At 39.7% G+C, this 27,139-nt stretch overlaps 1 protein-coding gene across 4 annotated transcripts; it reads left to right on the forward strand.

Annotated features, from left to right (window-relative positions):
* Positions 1-147: 147 nt before the first annotated feature.
* Positions 148-27,073, forward strand: Prdm4 (PR/SET domain 4). 4 transcript variants are annotated; one of them, XM_026397544.2, is made up of 12 exons: positions 148-192; positions 517-782; positions 5,452-5,585; positions 7,816-8,001; positions 10,162-10,956; positions 15,117-15,266; positions 16,207-16,346; positions 17,473-17,558; positions 19,286-19,413; positions 19,955-20,269; positions 22,229-22,397; positions 25,456-27,073. In XM_026397544.2, exons 2-12 carry the CDS (start codon positions 772-774, stop codon positions 25,766-25,768), a joined length of 2,427 nt encoding a protein of 808 aa, XP_026253329.1. In that variant the 5' UTR covers positions 148-192; positions 517-771; the 3' UTR covers positions 25,769-27,073. The 4 variants fall into 4 exon arrangements, with proteins under 4 accessions (XP_026253329.1, XP_026253321.1, XP_026253338.1 ...); XM_026397536.2 differs by lacking the exon at positions 148-192 and adding an exon at positions 219-347; XM_026397553.2 differs by lacking the exon at positions 148-192 and adding an exon at positions 219-321.
* The last annotated feature ends 66 nt before the right edge of the window (positions 27,074-27,139 follow it).

Genomic DNA, 27,139 nt, shown 5'->3' on the forward strand with positions numbered 1-27,139 from the left:
GCGCTCGACCAGATCGGGCCGGCTTGGAGACGCGGCGCTCCGTGCGGAGCCTCTCGCGGCCCGCCCCCTCCGGCCCGGGTCCCCGAGGTGCGCACGCGCGGAGGGGGGCCGGCCTGGGGGAGGGGCGCGCGCACAGGAGGCGGGGCGGGGGCCCCCGAGAGTGGCTGAGGAGCCGGAAACGCGCCGCGGAGGGTGCGGCGCTGAGGCGGCGGCGGGGCCGGGCGGGAAACGTTAGGGGAGCGGCCCCGGAGCGCGGGGGTCGAGGGGCGGGGAGGGCCCCAGGCCAGCTCTGCCCGGATGAGGAACAAAGCCGAGGGGCAGGTGCGCGCCCCCCGGGCGGCCGGCAGGTGGGCTGCGCGTGGGCCGGGCGGGCGAGGGCGGCCTGTGGGCCGGAGGCCGGCGGGCGGGCGAGGTGGCCGCCCTGGAGGCGCTGTCGCGGCGCCTGCGGCTCTGCAGTGGCGAGGAGTCTGGGTCGGTTAGCTCCCAGTGTTTGGTGACCGCTCTTTCCACCCCCAGGTTGGGCAGCTCCTCCCCGAAGCTTCTGGAGGAAAGGCCCTGGGTGTCCCCCGGCATGCCCCATCCCGCGGCGGGGTGCGCGGCCACCGGCCCTCGGGAGAAGTTGGGCGGCCCCGGGCGGCCCCGAGGACGAGTGGCCGCGGTCGCGCAGCGGTTGTGAGCAAGATGCGGTAGCACGTGACGCTGGAACGCAAACCCTGATGCCGGTTCCCCGCCGCCGGAGCGCTTTTCTCTGCGACGCTTGGCCCGAAGCTGATGCATCACAGGTGAGTCAGGACGAGGGCGCCGCGCAGGTGACATCGTTGGCAAGCATCTGGCAGGCGAATGTCCGAGTTGGTGCTTTTGTTTTTGGTGCCAACGAGAGGGCTCCAGGTGTGATTTGCATATGGGTTTGTGTCCCAAAGGAAACAAAACCCAGAAACTAGCGTTGGGTTGAAGGCACTCTCCTCCATCCTGATTTACTCTGAGTGTGAACAGTTGTTCTAAATTAGCTACAGACATTTATTGTTGGCTGGTTGACCCCTTTCTCCTATGTGTTTGAGTTATTTGAGCTTTAATAATATCTTTATCAGGAAAGTTTTTTTTTTTTTAACTCTTGCCTGCCCGCCTTCCGCATCGTGCTCACTGAATTTTGTTGGTTACCCTGTGGCAGGGATGGTAGAGAGGAGAGATTACGTTCTTAATCCTGCAGGCTTCATGCGGATGCTTAAAGTACAGAAGCAGACCAAAGGCACAGCCGGGATTGCCTCCTGTTTTTCAGGATCTTTTCAAAGGCTGTGTGTTTAGAATGAGGAAGATAAAACACGAATTCATTGAAATTATCCAGATTGTCCGTTTGTATTGCAAAGTGTGCATTTCAGTTAGCTTCTTATATGTCATTCCAGGGAAAGGTGTGAGACCTATAACTGGCCAGTGTTTATGTTACCGCTGTTGACCGGTGACGAGTCCTTGCTTCCCCAATGTTGGGAGAATAACACCGGAGAGCACACGATGAGGCAAGGTCAGAGTAGAAATTAGAAGTTTATTAAAGGACAGCAGAAAAGACTTCTCCCGGAGGAAGAAAGGGACCCAAGAGGTGGAATCCGTGGAAGTGCGGTTGTCTCCCCTTTTTATAGTTTTGGTGATGGAATGTAGGTTGGAAGGCCTGAGGGGTGGGACACAGGTGGGCCAAAGAAGTAGTCTGGGCAGGAAGGACTTAATTATCACTTTTGGGGATGGGCTTATCACTTCTCAGGGATGGGTTATCTCCAAATCTGTTGGGGGCAGTTTCCTGGGCTCCATTAACATTTCTTTGGGGTGGACTTTGGCCTAGGGCCTTTCTGGGACTTCATTAACATTCCATGAGTTGTCCTGGGTTTCCCGGAATCATTCTCAGCATGGCCTCCATTTTAGATTTCACTCATTAGACCCGATTTACCTAACTACACTGACTACCTAATTTTAAATCTGGCTTCATTTACACAGATCAGTTAAAAATACATAAACTGTATAGGAGTGTAGGAAATGAGTAGGGAAGTGGCCCTTTCTTCCAAGATTGCTTCTTAGAATACCCCCATGAGAAAGGTAATTAAAATACAGTTGCCCTTTAGAGTAAGAAAATCTTATGAGGAACATATTGTACATTCCCTTCCTCTGCCTCTCTCTGTGGGATTCTAGTTACCTCTAGTTTATGACTGCTGAGGTCATCACATTTTAGTGACTCAGAACAAAGCAGAAATCTGCTGAGCCTCTTACATTAAACTCTGGTTGGAACTGGTTTGAGAAGGCCCAGAAGTCAACTTAGAAACACCATTTTGGTTTTTAGATTAATATTCAGGAATTTTCAGAATGGGAGTTAAAACTAAAGATACTAAGTTTTGCTTTAAAAAATAATTGTAACCAATTTGTTGTGGGCTCTTAAAAGTTCCAGCGATTATTGTGTTTTGGTTATGGTTATAGCTATAAAAAGTTATGGGAAAAGTCTGTTTTAAACCAAGTCAGGCTCAAAATCTTTCAGAATTTAAGGTAGCTACGGTTTCTTTAGGCTACAAGAAGTTTTGCAGAACTAAAAAAAATAAATAAATAAAATTCTCTTCTCTCTCTAAAAAAAAAAGTTTTGCATTCTTTTGTAATAAAGTACTGTTATCAGTGTACTGTCCATATGTTGTGCTTCATTTGCCATGTGATTCTAGATGTCTCTCTAGCAAGGATGATGAGTTTTACATTGCTCCATCAAATCAAAATGTTCAGAATGCCTTTTCTACACAAGAGACTATACTAGGTTTACCTTGTATATTTAGTTGGTGTCCAAGAGCTTAATTTTATGAGATAACCTGGCTAGGAAAAAGGGCGAACTCTGTAAGTGTAGAATAATTTGAGATGCAGGTGTTTGTGGGACCCTAAGATATACCCTACAAAATAGGTCCTAATGCATTTAAACTGTATAAAAGGCGAAGCAATTCTTTTTTTTTTTTTTTTAAAGATATTTGTTTATATTATAGACCTAAGAGATTTTCTCATTTTTATTTTATTTATATGTGGTGCTGAGGCTCGAACCTAGGGCCTCACGTATGCTAGGTGAGCACTCTACCACTGAGCCACAACCCCAGCCCCCAAAGCAATTTTTTTTTTTTTTGTAATTTTCTTATCATAGTTAAGAGGTTTCTCCTCCTCCTCCTTTTTGTTACCAGGGACTGAATTCAGGGGTGCTTAACCACTTAGTCACATCCCCAGCCCTATTTTTATATTTTATTTAGAGACAGAGTCTAACTAATTTGCTGAGGCTGGCTTTGAACTCTCGATCCTGCTGCCTCAGCTTCCCAGGAAGCAAGAGTTTGTGTTTCTTAAATTAGATCTGGGTTTAAATCCTGACTCTACACTACCTCTGATTAGTTATGTGATTTTTTTTTTTTTTTTAGAGAGACAATTTTTTTTTTTAATATTTATTTTTAGTTTTCGGTGGACACAACATCTTTGTATGTGGTGCTGATGATCGAACCCGGGCCGCACACATGCCAGGCGAGCGTGCTACCGCTTAAGCCACATCCCTAGCCCAAAGTTATGTGATCTTTTTAGCCTCTCTGAGTCTAATTTCCTCATCTTTAAAGTGAGATTAACAAACAAACTAACAACAACAACAACAAAAAAAACCCTATCTTACGGTGTTTATGAGGATTAGAAGAGATAGTTACATGTAGATCTCTTAGCCCAGTGCCTAACTCATGAAAAGGGAGTAATAAGTATTAGCTATTATTAGTTCCGGTTTGGTTGTTAAAATATCATTGCTGTTTTTCAAAATTAAAAACCTATTTGGGTTTGACTTCACTCTAAGGAATATGGAGCCCCATTTGATTCCCTTCCCCCCTTCCAAATATAGGTAGATATACAGAGAAGAATGCCTAACACTGTTACCCAGTAAGGATTAAAAGTCATAGAGACCTTTTACTGTTGTGTTGACTAGCCTCTTTAAATGATAATGATTATAATATGATAGTCTCTGAATTCTGATTAAGAACTAATACTTCTTTAAAATAACCTCCAATTGGGGCTGGGGATGTGGCTCAAGCCGGTAGCACGCTCGCCTGGCATGCGTGCGGCCCGGGTTCGATCCTCAGCACCACATACAAACAAAGATGTTGTGTCCGCCAAAAACTAAAAAATAAATATTAAAAATTCTCTCTCTCTCTCTCTCTCTCTCTCTCTCTCTCTCTCTCCTCTCTCTCTCTCTCTCCTCTCTCTCTCCTCTCTCTCTCTCTCTTTAAAAAAAAAAAATAACCTCCAATAATGCCTTATTCACACCAGTGTTACTCTTCTTTTTAAGTTGTTTTTAGTGGCACTGCAAGATGGATTGCGTAGAAAAGGTGACTTTTGATTCTGTAGCCTGCCAAAAATGGTCTGTGTATTAGAAAACAGTTTGGTATATTGAAAAAGTAAACTTTTGGGCAGCATTTTGCAGGATGTTTTATATTCTTTCATAATCACTCTTATGATTTGGGGCATATGACATGCCACTCCACCTTTGAGTTTCAGTTTCCTCATATACCTTATTTTGCAGAACTGGTTTGAGAATTCAGAGTAATATTTAGTAATGTTCTAGCAAAGCTTATGTAATGAACCTTGATAGTTAGGGGATATTAAGAGTATTGATTGATTACTAAGGTATTTAAAAAATTTTTTTTAAGTTATAGATGGACACAGTAGCTTTATTTATTTACTTTTATGTGGTGCTGAGGATCAAACCCAGTACCTCACACCTGGTAGGCAAGCACTCTACCACTAAGCTATAACCCCAGCCCCTACTAAGGTATTTTTAATAAAATAAAATAAAATATTGACCCCTTGGAAAAGTATACTGCTTCTTCACCCCATTGGTGATCTGATTCAGACCCATTATTGCCTCAACTCCAGGTAAAAAGGATTAGTAAAAATTTTTGAATAGTTTTAAGTAATAAACCAATTAGAGAAAATAACTATTATGAGAAGAAAGTCATTGCCAACATGCTGTACAGATTACAGACTTTTCTTTGAATGATGTGCATGGGGTTTGGAACAAGGCTGATCTGAATTCAGATCTCTTTTCTGCTATATGACATTCATGTGAGTTAACCTCTCTGAATCCTAGTTTTCTTATTAGCCAAAAGAATATCACATTAGCTATCTCAGAGAGTTCAGAGCATAGAAACAAATAGTTAGTTGATCAGGCCATGTCCCCATCCCCACAAATTCAGATTCTTAGACATCTTTTTTTTTTTTCTCCCAAGGTTTTTTTTTAAGGTGTTGATGGACCTTGATTTTATTCATTTATTTATACGAAGTGCTGAAAATTGAACCCAGGGCCTCACACATGCTAGGCAAGTGCTCTACCACTGAGCCACAACTCTAGACCCTCTTGGACATCTTAACATGGAGTCACTGAGGTAATTTTCTGTGTAACTGGTTGTGTATGATCTTTCCTAGGATGAATGAAATGAACCTGAGCCCAGTGGGGATGGAGCAGCTGACTTCATCCTCTGTGAGCAATGCCTTGCCAGTCTCAGGAAGTCACCTGGGTTTGGCTGCCTCACCTACTCACAGTGCCATCCCTGCCCCAGGTGAGCGGTAAGGGAGTGCCTCTGCATTTGAGCGCTTCATCACGTTAACACTGCCAAGTGGAGCCTAGAGGAGATTAGAGTGCTTTTAAGGGTGGAAGTAACTGGAAAGACCTGAATGGCAGTCCCACATGGGGTAGCATAGAAGAAAATATTTTGCAGAGTTGCAAGTTCTAGTGGATAAGAGGAGTAGTAGTTATTATTTTTTTTGTCTTATGGTCATTTTTGATTGGTAGCATTTTGTCCAAAGTTTGGCATTCCTTCTGGGTTATCCACTCATCTGGTTCTCATCTTGGTACCTTGTCCCTGGGTTAATAAAGAGAATCAGTTAAATTTACTCTTTAATTCCCAGAAGCACAGGGAATGGGGTTTTATTGCTAGATTTGAAACTGAACAACTGGAAATGTGCCAGACATGGAAAAATTCTGGAAAAGAGGTGGTCCCAGAGATGTAGCTCCTCTGGAGAGCTCCCTATGAGCCTTGTCACTCAGAGAATAGTACAAGAAGAATTCATTCTTCCCTGTTGCTGTACTATTTTTCTTTTGTCTAGTTTTATTTTTCCTATTGAAGTGGAGAAGAAATGAATAAGCTGTTGATTTTTAAAGATCTGTGACATTGAAATATGCTAGACTTTTATCAAAATCGGAGTTAGGATTATTTTAGATAGATTTATAAGTTATCTACTTAGTTCTCTGTAGAGAGTTATCTGACTAATTAGTAAAATACAGCAGTTGGATAAGATTAATCAAAATTAGTATCTCCTTACACTTAAGTGTCTACAAAAGAAATTTAAAAAAATTATTAGTGGTTAACCCAGCTGATTGTCTCTTCAGCATTCCTTTTAGTGGACATTCTTGTTGAGGAAAAGCTTATTAAAAAGTATTGCTCCTGACACAAATATGCAAAATCAAGCACTGTCCAGGTGGGTGAGTATTCATCATGATACTTAGGCATAGTAAGGGGCCACTTCAGCATTTCAAAAGTAGAAATGTTTCAAGATAGATATAATCTAAGCTTTAAATTTTTTATTGATTGTGAGGCACAGAATATATACAAAAGACTGTATGAAAGTGTATATATATGATTTTACATCTGACTTTGAATTGCACTCTTACAAGTAGAAGCATATCTGAATTTTTAAAAAGTGAACCATTCCACCATATAGAAAGGAAAATACAAAGTAAAAAAGAAAAACCATACTCCACTCCTTTGAACAATTCTTTCTTTTTTTTTCCTGAATATAATTTGTTCTCTTTTTAAAGGTTCTTTAAACTAGGTTTTTAATTATAAATTAAATGTTTTGGTGCTTAACCATTTTGTCCCATTGTTCTATTTGTGGAACATCTGTAAACACTTAAAAACAGTATATTTTATATGTGTGTGTGTATATATATATATATATATGTATATGTATATGTGTGTATATATATGTATATGTATATATATATGTATATGTATATGTGTGTATATATATATGTATGTATATGTGTGTGTATATATATGTGTGTATATGTGTGTGTATATATATGTGTGTATATGTGTGTGTATATATATGTATGTATATATGTGTGTATATGTGTATGTGTATGTGTGTATATGTGTATATATGTATATATGTATGTATATGTGTGTATATATGTATGTATATGTGTGTATATATGTATGTATGTGTATATATGTCTATATACGTATATACACACACACTGTGCTTATAATAAGAACACTATTTTTTTCCTTTTTTTTTTTAATAAAGAGAATTTTTCAATATTTATTTTTTAGTTTTCGGCGACACAACATCTGTGTTTGTATGTGGTGCTGAGGACCGAACCCGGGCCGCACGCATGCCAGGCGAGCGCGCTACCGCTTGAGCCACATCCCCAGCCCACAATTTTAATAATAATTAATATAATTACATATATATTATGACTTTCAAGCTATTTTAATACATTGTTGTTATTATAATAATACAGCATTGAAAACTTGGGACTTAATGGGTTAAGAGCAGGGCAGACAACTGGAGGATCACCTTTTATTTATAAACTAGCTTGGGAACTAATCTGGGACTAAAGCTATTTTGCTTTGTCATGTGTTTGGATATTTGTATAGGGATGAGAAAGCCTACTAAGTTAAGATTTTTGCTCATATGCAAGAAGTTTTGTGAGTTTAGTCAGTGGCTGTGGAGAGAATTTTTAAAATTTATTTTCTTTAAGAAAAAAAAATTTTTTTTTTGTAGGTCTGCCAGTGGCAATTCCAAACTTGGGTCCCTCCCTGAGCTCTCTGCCTTCTGCTTTGTCTCTGATGCTCCCAATGGGTATTGGGGATCGAGGGGTGATGTGTGGGTTACCTGAAAGAAACTATACCCTACCTCCACCACCTTACCCCCACCTGGAGAGCAGTTACTTCAGAACCATTTTACCTGGTAAGTTTTATAGTTCTTTGTTAGAAAAAAAAAAAGCACAGAGCCAACTTTTAAACACAGTTCTTGAAGATTTGAATACGACTCTATTTTTCTTTGTCATTATTAGATATTAATGCCAAGGTTGGGGGCGTTGTTTATATTTATGTTCTTTCCTCTAAGAATGTGCACATATTCATTCTTTCTTTTTTGCTACCAGGGATTTAACTCAGGGATGCTTAACCTCTGAACCACATCACCAGTCCCCAGCCCTTTTTTTTTTTTTTTTTTAATTTCAGATAGGATCTTACCAAGTTGCTTAGGGCCTCATTGAGTTGCTGAGGCTGGCTTCAAATCTGCGATCCTCCTGCTTCAGCATTCTGACCTGCTAGGATTACAGGCATGTGCCACCATGCCTGGCTAATGTATTCACATAGCAGTTTGACTAACCTGAATTTGTTAATTGCACATAAACAGTTTTTCTTTTTCCTCCTTTGGCATCTTCTTGGTTCAGTTTTTTCTTTTTCTTTCTTTTTTTTTTTGGCAGGGTGGTGGGTACTGGGGATTGTATCCAGGGGTGCTTTTCTGTTGAGCCACATTTTAATTTTTAATTAAATTTTATTTTATTTATTTTTATTTTTTATTTTTTTGTGATGTTGGGGATTGAACCCAGAGCCTTGTGTATACAAAGTAAGCACTCTACCAACTGAGCTATATCCCCCAACCCCTTTTTTATTATTTAAAAATTTTTTTTTAAATACTTTCAGTTATAGATGGACATAATACCTTTCCTTCCTTCCTTCCTTCCTTCCTTCCTTCCTTCCTTCCTTCCTTCCTTCCTTCCTTCCTTTCCTTCCTTTCCTTCCTTCCTTCCTCCCTCCCTCCCTCCCATGTGCTAGGCAAGTGTTTTACCACTGAGCTACAACCCCAGCCCCCTTTTTTATTATTTTAAGACAGGATCTCACTAAGTTGCTGAAGCTAGTCTTGAATTTGTGATCCTCCTGCCTCAGCCTCCCGAGTTGCTAGGATTACAGGCGGTTGCCACCGAATTGGGCTTTTGATTCAGTGTTTCTAATACCTACCCACCACATAACCCTGCTGCAGTGCCATTGTTTTTTAAAATTTATTGAATTTTTGTTCTTTAGAAAAGTGTTAGAGGGAAACTCAAAGTCCCTTCGAACATCTTTTTAGTGTACTTCCTGTCTTTTATTTTGGGTATAGGCTTTTATTGTTTTTCATAATTAAGGTCGTATTTGCAAATGATTGCATGCATGATTGTTTACTTTTTAACTTGGCAGTTTTCTCTGCTCTGCATATTTTTCCATGCTGTTGTGTGCTTTTCATAATTATCCTTTTTAATGACTCATTCCATTCTACTGAACACATATTCTGTAGTCATTATATTAGTCTTTATTGCTGGACAGTTTGGTTTTCCAGGTTTTACTCCTATTGTAACTGATGTTGTTATGAATATCTTTGTGTATAATATTTACAAAAATGCATTTAGGGAAGGTCATCATAATCAGAATTTCTTGTGCAAGATGATGTATTTTGAGGTTCTTCATAGATGTACTTTTCAAAGAGGTTTTAGTAATTTACACTACACTAGCAGCAAAACAAGTACCATTTCACTACGTCCTTACAAGCACAAGTTCAAAAGTTTTTTTGGAGTTGGGAACATGGTAGAGCACTTGTTCAGTATGCGTGAGGCCCTGGTTTCCATCCCAACACTACACTCTTTATGTTCTGTTTCAAAAGAATTGGTACATTTGTGACTTGTTTTGGGTAGAGTTTAATGTGTTGTGATAGTTTAGTCAGTTAACTTAAATATAATTTATTAGTAGAAGATTTTAACAAAATATGCATTCAAATCATTTGTTTAGTTTCTTAATAGAGCAAATTTTAGCATCTTAGGACTCAGGAATTGCAACCATGTAAATATTAAAGGAAGCATTTAAACGACTTATTTCCACCTGGCCTCAAAGGAATATGGCTAATTTTTTAGGATTTCACAGGAAAAAACTTATTTATGTTATAAGTAGGTTGCTATTTATAAAATATGGATATTGATTAAATTGAAGTAGATTTTAGTTACATTTATAAGGAAATAGTTTCTAGTACTTGGAATTTTTAATATATAGCAATGTAAAAAGTCTCTGACACCTAATCTTTTGTTTTTCTCAGGCATTTTATCTTATTTAGCTGACAGACCACCTCCTCAGTACATCCATCCCAACTCTATAAACGTTGATGGTAATACAGCATTATCTATCGCCAATAACCCATCAGCACTTGATCCCTATCAGTCCAATGGAAATGTTGGATTAGAACCAGGCATTGTTTCAATAGACTCTCGTTCTGTGAACACACATGGCGCCCAAAGCCTTCATCCTAGTGATGGCCATGAGGTGGCTCTGGACTCAGCAATTACCATGGAGAACGTTTCTAGAGTTACCAGCCCAATCTCTACTGACGGAATGGCAGAGGAGCTTACAATGGACGGTGTTGCAGGCGAGCATTCCCAAATCCCAAATGGCTCCAGAAGTCATGAACCTCTTTCTGTGGATTCTGTGAGCAACAACCTTGCAGCAGACACAGTGGGACATGGTGGTGTGATACCTATTCATGGGAATGGCCTGGAGCTCCCTGTGGTCATGGAAACAGACCACATTGCAAGTCGAGTCAACGGGATGTCTGATAGTGCTCTCAGTGATTCCATCCACACCGTGGCCATGAGCACCAACTCTGTAAGCGTGGCACTCTCTACCTCACACAACCTCGCCTCCCTAGAATCTGTTTCCCTCCATGAAGTTGGCCTCAGCCTAGAACCTGTGGCTGTCTCCTCCATCACCCAGGAGGTTGCCATGGGTACAGGTCATGTAGATGTATCTTCAGACAGTCTTTCTTTTGTACCACCTACACTGCAAATGGAAGACTCCAATTCAAACAAGGAAAACATGGCAACTTTGTTTACAATTTGTGAGTGTGTTTAGCTTTTCTTTTTGGAAATATTGGTTTTAAAAGGCCATCCTGCCTAAGAGGTTTAGACATAAAATCTGGCACAGATTAAGGGAGTATGGAAAGTTATTAGACTTGGGAATTTTTATTTTCCTTTGTAATCTCCTTTGATTATTGTGGCTCCTTTTTCTTAATTAAGCTAAATGGTGTATACTTCACTGGTTCTTCCAGTGTCCACTTGAAGAAAAGTAGTCATTTCTGTATTTTACAGATAAGTATTAATGTGTTTCCAAGGTCTTACAAATAGAGTTCCAGGAGTAAACTGTCCTAAAGCTAAATTGTGTGACATGACTTGTGTACTTTCTTTTTTTTTTTTTTAAAGAGAGAGTGAGAGAGGAGAGAGAATTTTTAATATTTATTTCTTAGTTCTCGGCGGACACAACATCTTTGTTGGTATGTGGTGCTGAGGATCGAACCCGGGCCGCACGCATGCCAGGCGAGCGCGCTACCGCTTGAGCCACATCCCCAGCCCGACTTGTGTACTTTCAACATAAGTCCAAAAGAAAAAAATTATGAGATCACTTTTATAACCCTATGGAAAATATAAGTGGATGTCAATGCATTTTTTTCCCCTTGGAATACATATCATGTAGAAGTTCTTTTTATTGGGCAACAATAACAAAAAATTGTAAAAGTGATCACATTGTGTGCCTCATTCATGCAAGCAACATGTTGTGCTTTTAGTATACCACCTGTGTGCTAGATGCTGGGAATAGAGCAGTCTTTAGAGAGCCTCTGTGATGGGAAGCATAGATAAGTGGATAGGTACTGAGCTGCCACAATTTTAAGTGAAGGGTGATGATTTTCCAAGTGAGAGATATTGAGGATGAAGAAATTAAGAGATCATTTACAAAGAACTAAGCAGAGCTTGTGGAATGAATAAAGTTGGGGAAGGGGAAAAGTTTAAGAGAAAACCCTTATTTTTGGCATGGGAATCTAGGTAGATAGAATAATGAAAGAAGAGATTGGATTATGACATTTTTTGGAGTGAGGGTAAGTTAAGTTTTAGGCATTTTGATTTGTGTCTATAAGATGCCCAGTAGAAATGTCTAATGAAATGTTGAATCTGGAGTTCAGGAAGGATCTGAGTGTAAATATTTAGAGAGTATGAAGACCAAGATGTTGACTGTGGCTAAACTGTCTAGTATAAGTGTACAGTGAGAAGAGAAGAGGGCAAGGGGTATCCAGACAAGCAATGGAGGGAGAGCTTCCAAAGTAGACTGCCCAGGAGAGTCAAAAAGGAGGAAGCCCACCATGGTGTGGGCTGCAGAAGTCAATCAATATGTTGATTATGTTGTATTAATCTTTAAAATCTCAAGTTTATAAGGTGTAAATATGTTTTCTTTTTCGTATTGGGAATTGAGCCCAGGAGTACTTTATCACTGAGGTACATCTCCAGCCCTTTTTGTATTTTGGGTCTCACTAGATTGCTAAGGGTGACCTGGAACTTTGGATCTTCCTGCTTCAGCCTCCCAAGTTGCTGGGATTACAGGCATGCACCACTGCACCTGGTTTATGTGTACATTTTAAAGTATACAGTGTAGCAATTTTCAGTATATTCAAAAGTTGTGCTGCCATTACCACTGTCTTAATTCCAAACATTTTAATCAACCCATAAAGAAACCGTATACCAGGGCTGGGGATGTGGCTCAGTGGTAGAGCTCTTGCCTCGCACGTGTGAGGCTCTGGGTTCAATCCTCACCTCAGCACTACAAAAAAATAAATAAATAAATAAAGGTATTGGGTCCAATTACAACTAAAAAGTAAATATTAAAAAAACGAAGGCTATACCCATTAGCAGTTATTCCTCATGCCCTCCTTCTACTCAATTCTCAGACAACTATTAATCTACTTTCTATCTCTATGGATGTGTCTATTCTGAACATTTCATGTAAGTGGAATCATAGTATATGTGACCTTCTGTGTCTGGCTTCTTTATTTAGCATATTATTATCATGGCTTATCCATGTTGTAGCATGTGTCAGTACTTCATTCTTTTTTACAGCTGTTATTTCACAATCTGAATATGCTGCACTTTAGCCATTCATCAGTGGATGTACTTTTGGTTGTTTCTACTTTGTGGCTATTATAAATACTGCTATGAACATTCATGTACAAGTTTTTGTATGAACAGATGTTTTTAATTGTCTTGGATACACATATAGAAGTGTAATTACTCTATTTTTGACTTTAAAAAGTTTGGATTAGGGAAATAGCTCAGTGGTAGAGCAATTGACCAACATGCATGAGGCCCTGGGTTTAAAGCCCAGCACTGCAGTATAGATACATAAATAAATACACACTTTTACAAATTTTAATTGACACACAGTATATGACACACATATTAATGGGGTACAGTGTTTATATTTAACCTCTTGGGAATCAGCCAGATTATTTTCTGAAGTGGCTGTACCATTTTGCATTCTTAGCAATATATGAAGGTTCCAATTTCTCTATATTCTTGCCCACATATATCATTTCTTTATGTTTTTATTATAGCCTAGTAATGTGAAGTAGTATCCCATTGTGGTTTCTGCTTGTATTTCCCTAATGACTAATTATGTTAAACATCTTTCCTGTACTTACTGCCATTTGTGCATCTTTTGGAGAAACCTTTAATCATTTTTTCTCAGTATGAAGTGTGAATCTCCTTTGGAGGTTATTCCTCCTAGGAACGATGGAGACTCAGTTCTCATCAGGTGTAGGGAATCTCTAATCTGATTAGTCACATTTTTTTTTAAATCAAGTAGTAGTTGAAGTAGTAGCTATACTACTGTTTTTCCTGAGTATGAAAACTTGGACATTTTATTCCACTGAAGTGCAAATTTCAAATGGATTGTTTAGCAAAATAAGACAGATGGCGGTGGTTCTAAGGTTTATTTTTGTGTTCAGCTACTTTGTGAATGAATTTGGAAAGTCTGAACTCAGTCATTGAATAACAGTGTCATGAGTACTGTTCTTTAACACACAGAAAGGGAAGTTTAAAGGACAGAACAGAACGTGTGGAAAAGCACGCTCGTTACAGCACATGAGCTGGGCATGGTGGCACATGCCTATAATGCCAGCACCTGGGGAGTTTAAGGCAGGACTGTTACAGGTTTTGAGGCCAGTCTGGGCAAGTTATTGAAACCCTGTCTCAAAGAAGAAAAAAGACTGGGGATGTAGCTAAGTGGCAGAGCACCCTTAGGTTCAATCCCCAGGACTGAAAACAAACAAAACCCCAAAACCAAAGAACAGTGAATGAAGGCAGTACCCTCTCTAACAATGCAAAAAATGGAGTGCATGAAAAATAAGAAAAATTTGGTGCACGTAGGTCTGCAAGAATATGATTTTTCCTGTTCTCCACAAGAGTGGATCATTGGTTATTTTTTTTTAAGAGAGAGAGAGAGAGAGAGAGAATTTTAATATTTATTTTTTTTTAGTTTTCGGCGGACACAACATCTTTGTATGTGGTGCTGAGGATCGAACCCAGGCAGCATGCGTGCCAGGCGAGCGCGCTACCACTTGAACCACATCCCCAGCCCCATTGGTTATTTTTTAAATTTATTTTTTGTCTTCTTTAGAATGTGTTGTCAAAACTAGGCTTGGTGTAGCTGGCTCTGACCCCTCTGTCCATACTGCTATCTTTTCTCCCACTCTGCATGACTAACATTTCAATTCAGTTTTCTCTTGCAGTTCAGAGTTGTATTCATTTGCACTTTAGGGTACCCTATCCAAAAATATTGCTTATCTACTTAATGTAAGGGATAATAATACTTGGTTATTGAAGTAATACAGTGTTACTTCTTAACTTTTATTGAAGTGCTGGGGATCAAACCAAGGCCCTGTTTGTGGTAGGCAAGTTGCTCTACCATGGTGCTATTTCTCCAGTTTCTCTTTCATGCACTGAATAGGAAATTTATCCTGTCAAATCTAAAGAAAATTAGATTTTGTTGAATCCTGAAGAAGTATAAGCATGGACATATATATTTAATATAAGTTGTTCTTTGATTACAATATTTCTGTTAGAACTATGTCTTACTGGTTACATTTTAGGAATTAGCATTTAAATAAAAAAAAAAGGGTCATAATTTAACCTGTGAACTACACCCATTTGTGTTTCTCAAATTTGGTGTTTATAGGGTGCACTCTTTGTGACCGGGCCTATCCTTCAGATTGCCCTGATCATGGACCAGTGACTTTTGTTCCTGATACTCCAATAGAGAGCAGAGCAAGACTTTCTCTCCCAAAGCAGCTTGTTCTCCGCCAGTCAATTGTGGGAGCAGAAGTTGGTAAGAATCTTGGCACATCAAGTTTCTTTTTAATAGGGTAGAGCTGTAAGAGTGGATGTGTATAATTTATATTATTTAGTGATTATTAGTTGGTCCAAAAATCTGTTTATGGCTTAGGATAGTTTTAGAGAATATTTGTCGTATTTAGGGTGCAGCAAATAAAGTTGCAAATTTATTGGGCAACCTCCCCTTTTTTAGAATCAGGTTTAAGTAAGGAAAAAGTCCTGGCTTGAGTCTTTGAAGCCTTGACTTTTATTCTAGCTGTTTCATCCACTAATAATTATACTAACAGCACACTCCTTGAAACTTGTATGGCACAAAAGATGTTTGATCAGAAATTTGTAAGTTCTCTAATACTCCTTCGGAAAAAGGAATAAGGAATGTGGACTCTCAGAGTACGTTTTCCCATATGTGAATTTAATGTGGCTTTCAAGTTCCTATGCTGTTTTTTGAAGATATGAAATTAGGTTTATTATTCTTTTAGCTACGGCTTTGGCTTAAGCCTTGAAAGTGCTAAATGGCTTATATAATATAGAGCAGTGCCTTAAGCATGAAAGATTTTAGAAGTTTGATTTTTTTTTTTTAATAGTAATTGCTTTATATTTTTATAATAGAACAATGTTTTCTATACTTTTCTTGTGTATTAACTTTAATGTATTTGGAAGGACAAGGTCAGTTTCCTTATATGTACAACTAGGTTTAGGAATTTCTGATACTGCTTCTTACTCTGCATTTCTTCTGAGTGTTGTTGAATCCATTCGTTGCATTTTACTTATTTACAGGCCAGGACCTGTACAGGCCTTAGCTACCTCTCAGGAGTGCTGACTTGTTTGTAGTATTTAACATTGAAAATGAGTCTTTGAATGAGTTAAGCACCTGTGTCAGTATCCTGTTAGTTTTTTTTTTTTCCTGTTAGTTTTTAAAGTCATTGATTGTGTAGTTGGTGTCCGTCCACTGATAGGTGTATGGACTGGAGAAACCATTCCTGTGCGCACCTGCTTTGGGCCTCTTATTGGTCAGCAGAGTCACTCCATGGAAGTAGCAGAGTGGACAGACAAGGCTGTTAACCATATTTGGAAGGTCAGTGCCGATGTAATTTTTCTGAATTTTGGCTGTTTTTATTATAATGCAGTAGTTTTAAAAAGTGATATAAAATAAGAATTAGCCAGAACTAATGCAGTGAGTGCCATTTAGCTGTCAGTCTTTTCTTTAATATTACATTCTTTTTGTTATTCTTGATGGTCAAATTCTATAGCACAATACCAGCTACTGAACAAACAGGATAAACTGTTTTTATCTCCATTTTGTGAACTAATCCAACCATTTTGATCCTTTTTATGCATTTTAATTACTTGCTGCAGCTGAAGCTGAGAAATTTGTTTATGTGATGTTTTTAATTAAAACATTTCTTAAATATTTAGCTTAAGAAACAATTCTAGGATTGGAAACTAAGATTATTTCTCTAGTTTTCTAATGGAAATGCAAAATTTTGACATACATATTTGTTCCTATAACATGTTTTGAGGGGCTGGGGATGTGGCTCAAGTGGTAGCGCGTTCACCTGGCATGCGTGCGGCCCAGGTTCGATCCTCAGCACCACATACCAACAAAGATGTTGTGTCCGCCGAGAACTAAAAAAAAAAAAAAAAAAAAAAAAAACATGTTTTGATAGAATCTCAATGAATTGGAAATAATGCTTGCAAAATTGAAGTGGTGAGAAAGTAGGTCTTATGATAATCAGAAAAGTAAGGTGCCACTGTCATTGGGGACTTGAGTTTTGATGTCCAAAATAGAACACAAAACAATGCTAGGTCCAACAGGAAAAATGAGGAGGGGCGGTCTTTTGCCCTTAGTGAATAGTCAGTTAGTTACTCTGTGCCTGCCTTGTGGTAGTGATGAATATGGTTGGATAAGAAGACTTTTGTTTTTCTTTTTTGTATATTTTCTAATAAAAAGTGAATAATCAAGAACAAAGTCATTTTGTACTCATAGTACTAACTGGAGGTCTCTGATGCTCTTTAATCTGTTGTGAGATAGGATTGGTGAAGTGATAAGCATGTGGAGAAGGCAGTCATGTATTTTCACACTGATTAGGAAAGTGGGGATCTACTATACATGAGCAGATGAATGGATTGCTGACCAAAATTTAGTGTAATACTTTATCACTTGTCAGTTCATGTGACGTGTGTCTGCTTTCTTTTGGCAGATATACCACAATGGTGTCCTAGAATTCTGCATCATTACAACTGACGAAAATGAATGTAATTGGATGATGTTTGTGCGCAAAGCCAGGTAAGAGTAGTTGTGGATGAGAGAAGTTGTTTCCCTTCTGGTATTTTTCAGTAAGAAGCTTTGTATAAAATATGAAAGGACTGAAGAATCCACGTTACATAAGTACCTGCACATATTTAAAACTAAGACTTTTCAATATCCTCACTCTACTGGTGGTTGAATAATGGTGATTATAAATCAGAACACACAGAACTACCCAATTTTTTAATTTTTTTATTTTTAGTTGTAGAGGGACACAACACCTTTGTTTATTTAGTTTTTTAATATGATGCTGGGGATTGAACCCAGCGCCTCACACATACTAGGCAAGCACTCTACCACTGAACCACAACCCCAGCCCAGAACTACCCTGTTGAGAGCCATAGCCAAGTCGGGATGGCACCTAGCATTTTGCCAGTAGGAGTGGTTGAAAGGTGACACCAATGCCAGCTAGCCATTAAGATGATGATAATTAAGTTAAGCTGTGTATAATTGCTGTGACTGGATGATGCTGGATTGAAACAGGCTGTGTATTCAGTTGTATATAGACCCCTGCAGTCCTGCAGTAGGGCGGCTTCTGCTGCCTGGGGTGCCCACTACTTGGGAGTTCTCACCGAGTTGCCTGAAGTGGAAGCGGGAGAGAGTTCCCAAGTGGTGCGCATCAGGTGTTGGTGGAGTTCGGATAATAAAGGAGTTCCTGTTTGAACCTACAAGTGGCTCCTGACCTCCCCATTTGGTGCCCAGCCAGACTGCGGCACTATCCTTTTTTAATTAATAGGTTCTTTAGCTTACCAATGTAATAAGGATTGTATAGTCATTGAATTTGCAAATTTTTCCTTTTTATTGGCTCTTAGTCAACCCTTTAGACTATTACTGGAGTTAATTTTTTTCAAATGTGCGCTACTGAGGATTGAACTCAGGGGAATTCTACCATTGAGCTATGTCCCCAGTCCTTTTAGTTTTTATTTTTGAGATAGTTTCTCACTAAATTTCCTGGGCTGGCCTTGAACTTGTGATCCTCCAGTCTCAACCTTATGAGTCATGGCATCACAGGCATGCGCCACTGTGCCTGGCTGGAGTTAATTCTTGTTAGTTAGCCGTCTCTGTATCTTTGTCTTAATATATTGTTTTTAATTATTATTTTTTTAATAACTTTATTTTTATGTGATGCTGATAATCAAACCCAGTGCCTTACACATGCTAGGCAAGTACTCTACCACTGAGCCACAACCTCAGCTCTTAATATTTTTTTAAGACTAAATTTCATTTATAATTTTTGCTTCCAGTAGTAGGCTGCAGTGTTTCTGACTATAAAAGAATCAACTAATGCACCTAAGTAACAATTCTGTATCTCTCTAGAAATTTCTCTTAATAGGTGGGATAGGGAATTACAAAAATGATTTAGAGAAAATAGTTCTAAGCTTTCATATAGGAATTCACTACAGGCGGGACAAGATACTGAATATATATTTCAAAATTAATATGCTTAAGGCGCTGGGAATGCAGTTCCTGGGAATGCGTTTGCCTAGTTTATAAAAGGTCCTGGGTTCAGTCCTCAGCATTGGGAAAATATACGCTAAGCCCGGTTTGGTGGTAAATACTTGTAGTCCTAGCTAGTCGGGAAATTGAGGCAGGAATGTTGCTTTGGCCAAGAGTTTGGTGCCAGCCTGGACAACATAATGAGACACCAAAAAAAAAAAAAAAAAGCCAAAAATAATATGCTTAATCTATTAAATGTGATGACTTAGGAATCGGGAAGAGCAAAATTTGGTGGCTTATCCCCATGATGGAAAAATTTATTTCTGCACCTCACAAGACATCCCTCCTGAACATGAACTGCTTTTCTATTATAGTCGGGATTATGCTCAGCAGATTGGTAAGTTTGTAAGACTTAACTTGTCATGAATCTAGCATGGTGAGAATGCCAAGGACCAGAAATATCCTTTGGTAATGATTTACTCGACAGCTGAAGTAAATCATGAACTTTTTTATATGTAAAAGCAAGCTGTTACTATTTATTTGGGCGTTAAAATCTGGGAAGTCCATCATAAGGTGAATGTTACTGACCAAGCAATATTAATGTAAAATGAGCTTTTATGGTACAAAACTGATTTGAGCTTTAAGCTTCTGAAATTACTTTTTAAGCCAGCAATATTGAGATTTAAGCTCTTTCTACTGTTCCATTGACAGTGATATTTAAAGAGGCCATATAATGCAGTGTTTACCAAGTGCTTTCTTATGTGCTTGGTACCTTATTTGAATTGGTAGGGAAAGAGCACTGAATAAGACATGTTAATTTCATGGGCAGTGGACAAGTTGAAAATTTTGTTAGGAGATATGTAAGGAACAATTATTAATATCAAGGACAGTTTTGAAATTTAAGTCTCAGGAAACATTGAGTAATTCTTGTTTTAAAGGTGTTCCTGAACATCCAGATGTGCACCTCTGTAACTGTGGCAAGGAATGCAATTCCTACTCAGAGTTCAAAGCTCATCTGACCAGCCACATCCATAACCATCTCCCTAGCCAGGGTCACAGCAGCAACCATGGTCCAGGCCACAGCAAAGAAAGAAAATGGAAATGCTCAATGTGCCCCCAAGCTTTTATTTCTCCTTCCAAACTGCACGTCCACTTTATGGGTCATATGGGTATGAAGCCCCACAAGTGTGACTTCTGTAGCAAGGCTTTCAGTGATCCAAGCAATCTGCGGACCCACCTCAAGATACATACTGGTAAGCTCTGTAGGACCATCAGAATGGAATTTTTGCAACAATTTGAGATTGCAAGTAGAGTTGAAATAAAATGTCTGTTTTACTTAGTTTTTAACTGCAGTGACCAAAAGACCTGACAAGAACAACATAGAAAAAGAAAAGTTTTTTGAGGGGCTCATAGTTTTCAGAGGTCTCAGTCCATAGACAACCAATTCCACTGCTCTGGGCCCGAGGTGAGGGCTAATGTATGCTGGAAGGGCATGGCAGAGAAAGCTCTGGACATTGCAATCAGGAAGCAGAGAAAGAGCTCCGGTCACCAGGGACAAAATATAAATCCCAAAGGCACACCCCCAGTGACTTATCTCCTTTAGCTACACCCTGCCTACAGTTACCATCCAGTGAATCCATATCAGTGAATTAATCTACTGATTACATCAAGGTTCTCACCATCCTGCCTACAGTTACCATACTGTGAATCCATATCAGTGAATTAATCTGATTATGTCAAGGCTCTCATAATCTAATCATTTCACCTCTGAAAATTCTTGCATTGTCAAACACATGAGCTTTAGAGGATAGCACATATCTAAACCATAACAATGTCAGAGAAAGAATCCAGATGACTATTGATGGGACCTCCTTGGGTAGTAGACCTTTGTGGGATGGATAACTGAGACTCCTTGGAGGGGTTAGTAAAGTGTTTGATTTTCTTTTTGGGGGGGAGTGGTGAAGGGACAAGGGGTACCAGGGCACTTGACCTCTGAGCCACATCTCCAGCCCTATTTTGTATTTTATTTAGAGGCAGGGTCTCACGGAGTTGCTTAGTGCCTCACTTTTGCTGAGGCTCTGAACTCGTGTTCTTCCTGCCTCAGCTTCCCAAGCCTCTGAGATTATAGGCATGCGTGGTGCTTGATTTTCTAGGTGCTTCCACCAGTGTATTTGGAAAAATGCAGTTCATCAGAAAGTTGGTCATTGTGTTTGGACTTAAAGCAAAGGGAATTCCCTAGAAGTAGCCTGAGCTTCCCACTACATAGTTCAGCCCTGGTCACGAGCCTCTTTGAATAGTGCTCTGTGAACTGCCCAGATTTGATTTTTGCATTTCTATCTTCTAAACTCCATACAAACCAACCCTTTCTTTCAGCTCTTATTTTTTTTTTATAGACTCTAGAACTGATGAGATTTTTGCTTTCTTGGGTGATTTGTTCTCTAAGTCTTCAGAAGGAAGTTTTCAATTTATTTTTTTGTTTTTGAGTACTGGGAATTGAACCCAGGGTCTCACACATACAGCAGTTTACCACTGAGCTGTATCCCCAACCCTTTTTATTTTAAGACAGTGTCTCCCTAAGTTGCCCAGGCTGGCCTCAAATTTGTAATTCTCTTGCCTCCATCTCTGGGGTAGCTGGGATTACAGGAGTGTGCCACCATACTTGACCTTCTCCATGTTTTTGTGTTATGACTGAGTAGCTGCAACTGAGATCTGTGACTCAACAAAATCTGATTCTTTCTAGCCTTTAAGAATAGGTTTGTGAGCCCTTGGACTTGGATCTATTTATGTACTCTTAAAAGGATTGTATGGTTTATGGGGTCATACTATATGTTAAAAAGAGAACAGTAGAAAATGTAGGTTATAAAAATGTTTGCCTACAGATGAGTGCTAGAAATCATGAGCTATTCTTTTGTTAGGTAGGGCACTGGGATTATTAGTATTATTCTCACCAATTTGGTTTCACGTGTCAGCTATAAACATTAATAGATACTGAGATAAGAGGTCCTATAAGTAGAGCAGGTTTATTAGCTTTAGTTGCAAAATATAAATTAAATGGCTATGAGTGTTTCTAGGGAGACAGTCCTAGAAAGCAAAGTTCAGGTACCAGCCAGTTCTGCTACATTCTTGCCTTGCTGCATTCCTGTATATAATTTATCTTTGAGAATGCTAGTAGTTGTTTTATATTCAGTGTGATATTTTGGGTAAATTTGCAGGTCAGAAGAACTATAGATGTACTTTGTGTGACAAGTCTTTCACCCAGAAAGCTCACCTGGAATCACACATGGTCATCCACACGGGTGAGAAGAATCTCAAGTGTGATTACTGTGATAAGCTGTTTATGCGCAGGCAGGACCTCAAGCAGCATGTGCTCATCCACACACAGTAAGTAGTCTTGCAGCCATGATGCCATCCTTGGGTGGTGGGCTTAGCCTGCCAGCTCCAGAACTTGCACGTGCTGATGCTATCTGTTCACTGCCCTGGTGCATGGTAGATGCCTCCTGTGTTCTACATAGCCAAGCAGTTTTTTGTTTTACCCTGGAAGCAAATAAACATTTACCATGGTGTGCTGCACTGGATGCTGAAAAACCATAGGAGAAGGGCGCTTAAGCCAGTTTGGGGGTTTGGTAATGCTTCTTGGTAGTTTGAGCTAAGTTTTAAGATAAATTAGAAGTATTCATGGAGGCAGAGGAGGGTAAGGAGTGAGAATGGTACTCTAGGTAGGTGGGGGAGAATGTCAGGCAGAAACAGATGCAGAAAGGACTTTTGAATGTGGTTCTTTATAGTTAGAACATAGTGTGCATATGAGAGAAGAGTGGAGAGAGAGGCAGCCACCGTGCCATGAAGAGCCTCTTATTCTACAAAGAAATTAATTTTATTTTGTAAACAATGGCAGGCCAGGGAAGGATCTGCTCCCCCACCACTGCAGTGTATCAAGAACTGTTCTGTGGTGTGTGTGTGTGTGTGTGTGTGTGTGTGTGTGTGTGTGTGTGTGAACAAGAAAACAAATAAGTTGCCATCTTAGCCATTTTTAGGTATTCAGAGCAGTAATATTGGTTATATTCATGTGGTTGTGCAGGCACTGCAGGACTTTAAGGAAAGGGTGTCGAGTTGTGGTGACATACCCATTCTATGAAGATCACTCTGACAGCTGGATAGAGAATGAAGAGGAAAAGACCAAATATCAGGAGATTGATTAGGAATTTATTGCTGAATCCAAGTGTAATAAATTCTCCAACCTGCATTAGTGACAGTAGTAGTAGATGAAACAGATTTTACCATTGTCCCTTTGAGTGAGTTTGGAAGAGGGAGAAAAAATTATGTAGTTGCTCTTTTTTTTTTTAAATATTTTATTTTTTTTAATTATCGGCAGACACAACATCTTTGTTTGTATGTGGTCTGAGGATCGAACCCGGGCCGCACGCATGCCAGGCGAGCGCGCTACCGCTGAGCCACATCCCCAGCCCTGTAGTTGCTCTTAAGAGATCCATATTCACCGGAGGCTTTCTGATACCAATCAAAGTGTTTCTCCAAACTCTATAGAACATTCTACAGAATGCTTTGGTATCAGCTCTTATGTTTGCTTTCTAACTTAACTACAGTGCAGCCTGAAATGCTAAATGTCCAGGGATTCTGAATCTACATCTCAACTCTCAAAAGGACTTTTTTTTTTTTTTTTTGAGATGGGGGACTTTCTAGGCAACCTAGGTCTATGCCTAGGTTGGTTTTGAACTCTTAATCTTCCTCAGTCTGCCAAATAGCTGGGATCACAGGTGTGTACTACTGTGCCTGGCTGTAAAGGACCTTTTAAAATAGTCTTTAGTTTTATTATAAAATTTTGGGAGATTAGATACTAATTATCAAATATGAAATTGTACAAGATTAGAGCTGAAAGACCTCTGGGATCATCTAGTCAAACAGCCTAGATACCTAAGGTCGCCCCCACTAAATACCACAGGCTGAATGGCTTAAATAGCAGGGGAGGAATGCAGAATGAGAAAGCCACAATGAGCCAGGAAAAAGGCGCTCACTAGAACCCAGCACTCCAACACCCTGATCTCTGACTTCCTACCCCAGAATGGTGAGAAACCCCTTCTGTTGTTTAAGCCACCCAGTCTTCTATTTGGGAGTAGGTAGGGAGAAAGGGACATGAGAGAGAAAATGAGATCTTTGGTGTCTTCCTCTTATTGTAAGACCTCTAATCCTACCATGGAGGTCTCGAACTCAGTCTTATTGTCTCCTGTCGTCCCTTCCTCATGCTGGAGTTAGGCCTTCACCCTGTGACTGGGGGATATGGAGAGGCATTCTATCGCTAGCACTGCCTGTTATAACCAGCTGGTGAGTGTGAGAAGCAGTTGGTGCCAGGACCCACCCTTAGGGAGTCTAATTTAATTCGTCTGGGGTGGAGCCCTGGCCTTGCTAGTTTAGAAAGCTCCCCAGGTGCCTGGTGTTCAGCCAGGGTCGAGAACTGTTGACTTCCTCCAAACAAAAGACTGATTTGTACCATATCTCTGGCAAGTGGACATATTGTTGTTTCTTGACTATCACATGGTTGTGGAAGTTTTGCTTGAGTCAAGCTGACATCAGCCTCATCCTTTCACTCTATAACTCCCCTCTGGAATGAATACACAAGTAAACTTGTTTCTTTAAATTGATAGCCTTTTATGCAATTTATGGACGCTGCCATTATCCCATTAACCTTTTTGTCAGACCAAATGTCCCTAGTTTCAGTAACTTTTTATCATATCACCTTGTTTCACATTTGTTTCAGGAAACAGTGAAGTTACTATCTTCCTTGACCTTGAAGATGTGTGTATCTTTTGACCTTGGATCCAATTATATTGCTCTTGTGTGTGTTCTTGGAGAAACGCTTACATGTGGCAGAATAATTTGAAAGGGTAGAAATGTTCATAACAGTCTTACCTATGTTAATAAAAAAATGTAAAATCAGAATATCCCTAATAGACAAACCCAGTACCACAGAGTTGTGGTCTGTTTATAAGTAATATATGGAAGGGAACAAACTACTGATATGTGATTGAATTTCACAAGCTTCATATTCAGTGAAAGAAGCAAGACACAGAAGAAATATAAATAGAGTGGTTCTGTTTATGAAAAACCTAAAAGGGGCAAAATTAGCATACGCTATTCAAACTGTACCTATGTTTTATAACCTCCATGTCTCCTATAAGAAAACTAAACCTCAGACTGGGGTTGTGGCTCAGTAGTAGAGCGCTCGTCTTGCACGCGTGGGACCCCGGGTTTGATCCTCAGCACCACATAAAAAATAAATGAGTGAAATAAAAGTAAAAAAACCCAAAAAACTAAACCTGATTCTAAAAGGGTAGAACATCTCTGACAAAGGCTAAGGTTATAAAGAATTCAGTGTGTGCCTCAGATGTCATTTGTAACCCCAAATCAAATGTTTTTCTTGTGTCCTTAGAGAACGCCAGATCAAGTGTCCCAAGTGTGATAAGCTGTTTTTGAGAACAAATCACTTGAAGAAGCATCTCAATTCTCATGAAGGAAAGCGAGATTATGTCTGTGAAAAATGTACAAAGGCATATCTAACCAAATATCATCTTACCCGCCATCTGAAGACCTGTAAAGGACCCACCTCCAGTTCCTCAGCACAAGAGGAGGAGGAGGAAGAGGACTCCGAGGAGGAAGATCTAGCAGACTCTGTGGCAACAGAAGACTGTAGGATTAACAGTGCTATGTTTTCAGCAGACGAGTCTCTTACTGCTCATAAATAAAAAAGCAACTGCTTTGGATGGAAAATGCAAAGGGAAAAACACATTTAACGAGTTATCCACTACAGTGGTTTTTATATGAAGTGGTTTCTGATTTCCTTCCAGCCAATAGTCTAAATGGACTGAATGGGAATTGATAAAGCACCTACAAAAGAGCATCTGAATGGAAACACTTTAGAGCAGTCTGGGAGGAGAGGGCATGTGCTGTTTTTAAGTGATGGGCAGGGAGAAAAGGGTCAACTTTTGGGGTCTGTTCTTTCTATGATAATTTGGGTGAAGCATTTATGCCTGAGTGAAAGCAGTCTTCAACCCAAACAAACCAGATTTATTTTAAATTTCTCCCATTATTCCATTTTTCTCCCAGTCCTATGACTTGATGACTCTTTAAACTTGCCATCCTAAGTGCTGACTGTGTTTTATGCAGACTGTTGTGACTCATATGCATCACAGAACGGATTGGAGCACAGCCTTGGAAGTGTGGAACTTGCAGCTCACAGGTTGAAAGCAGCACCTGCCTTAACCTCTCCTGGCCACTTGGGAATTTAGGGTAAATCATACTTCCCAAATTTTCAGCAGGTGCCTAGAGGGCAAATAAGAAAGGACCCATCTGTCACTAGGTAGTGATTGAGAGAAGAAAAGGAGGAGAGATGCCTGGCTGCTGATGGAGAAGGGAATTTTGATGGAAGTCAGGGTAAGTCACTTGGTTATTGTCACACAGAGATCCTTGAAGGATAGCCATGTCTTGGTCTCCAGGAAAGCCTCCAATCATTCAGATGAAGGGGACTGGGAGCGCAGAGTGCCCAAATACTGCCTGACGGATTGTCTGCTGACAAGTACAGATGAGTAGATGCCTGGCAGAGTGGAACCTCCGTTCATGGAAGAGAAGGAAGGGAACGATCTTCTTTATGTTTGGTTTACCCTATGGAAAGTATCAGGACACCATTAAAATTGTTGCCAGCTCAAAGCAACAGACGACTCCAAAGGCATTAGTGCATTTGCAAGGCTGGGTCTTCCCAGTTGTCTGTGCTGAAGGACCTATGGAGGATGCCAAAGGATATGGAAGGTAGAGAAAAGTCTCAATGGTCACCAGATGGATCTGTTTTCAGGTCCCAGGGAGCATGCATACCCAGCTTTTCTCAAGAAGCAGACACATCCTTAAGTTTACAGTCGATGAAGCATGCCCTTCTGCTTGAAATCACAACTTCTGGGCTGGAGACGAAGGTTTTGCTGCTAATGTATTTATGGAATGAATGTATTTCATTCAAATTTGTATTCCTCTAGGAAGGATTAAAATAAATTTTTTTTTTTTTTAAATACAGGATTTCTCTTTAATTTTATTTTGTAGAGGAAGGAGATGAGTCTTTTAGGGGAAAA

The sequence above is a fragment of the Urocitellus parryii genome, chromosome 5, assembly GCF_045843805.1.
Source record: "Urocitellus parryii isolate mUroPar1 chromosome 5, mUroPar1.hap1, whole genome shotgun sequence".
In the NCBI taxonomy this organism is placed as follows: Eukaryota; Metazoa; Chordata; class Mammalia; order Rodentia; family Sciuridae; genus Urocitellus; species Urocitellus parryii.

Coding starts and splice junctions, on each gene's coding strand:
- Prdm4 (XM_026397544.2), top strand. Junction 10,957..15,116: donor GGCAACTTTGTTTACAATTT/GTGAGTGTGTTT, acceptor TGGTGTTTATAG/GGTGCACTCTTTGTGACCGG. Junction 17,559..19,285: donor ATGTTTGTGCGCAAAGCCAG/GTAAGAGTAGTT, acceptor GTGATGACTTAG/GAATCGGGAAGAGCAAAATT.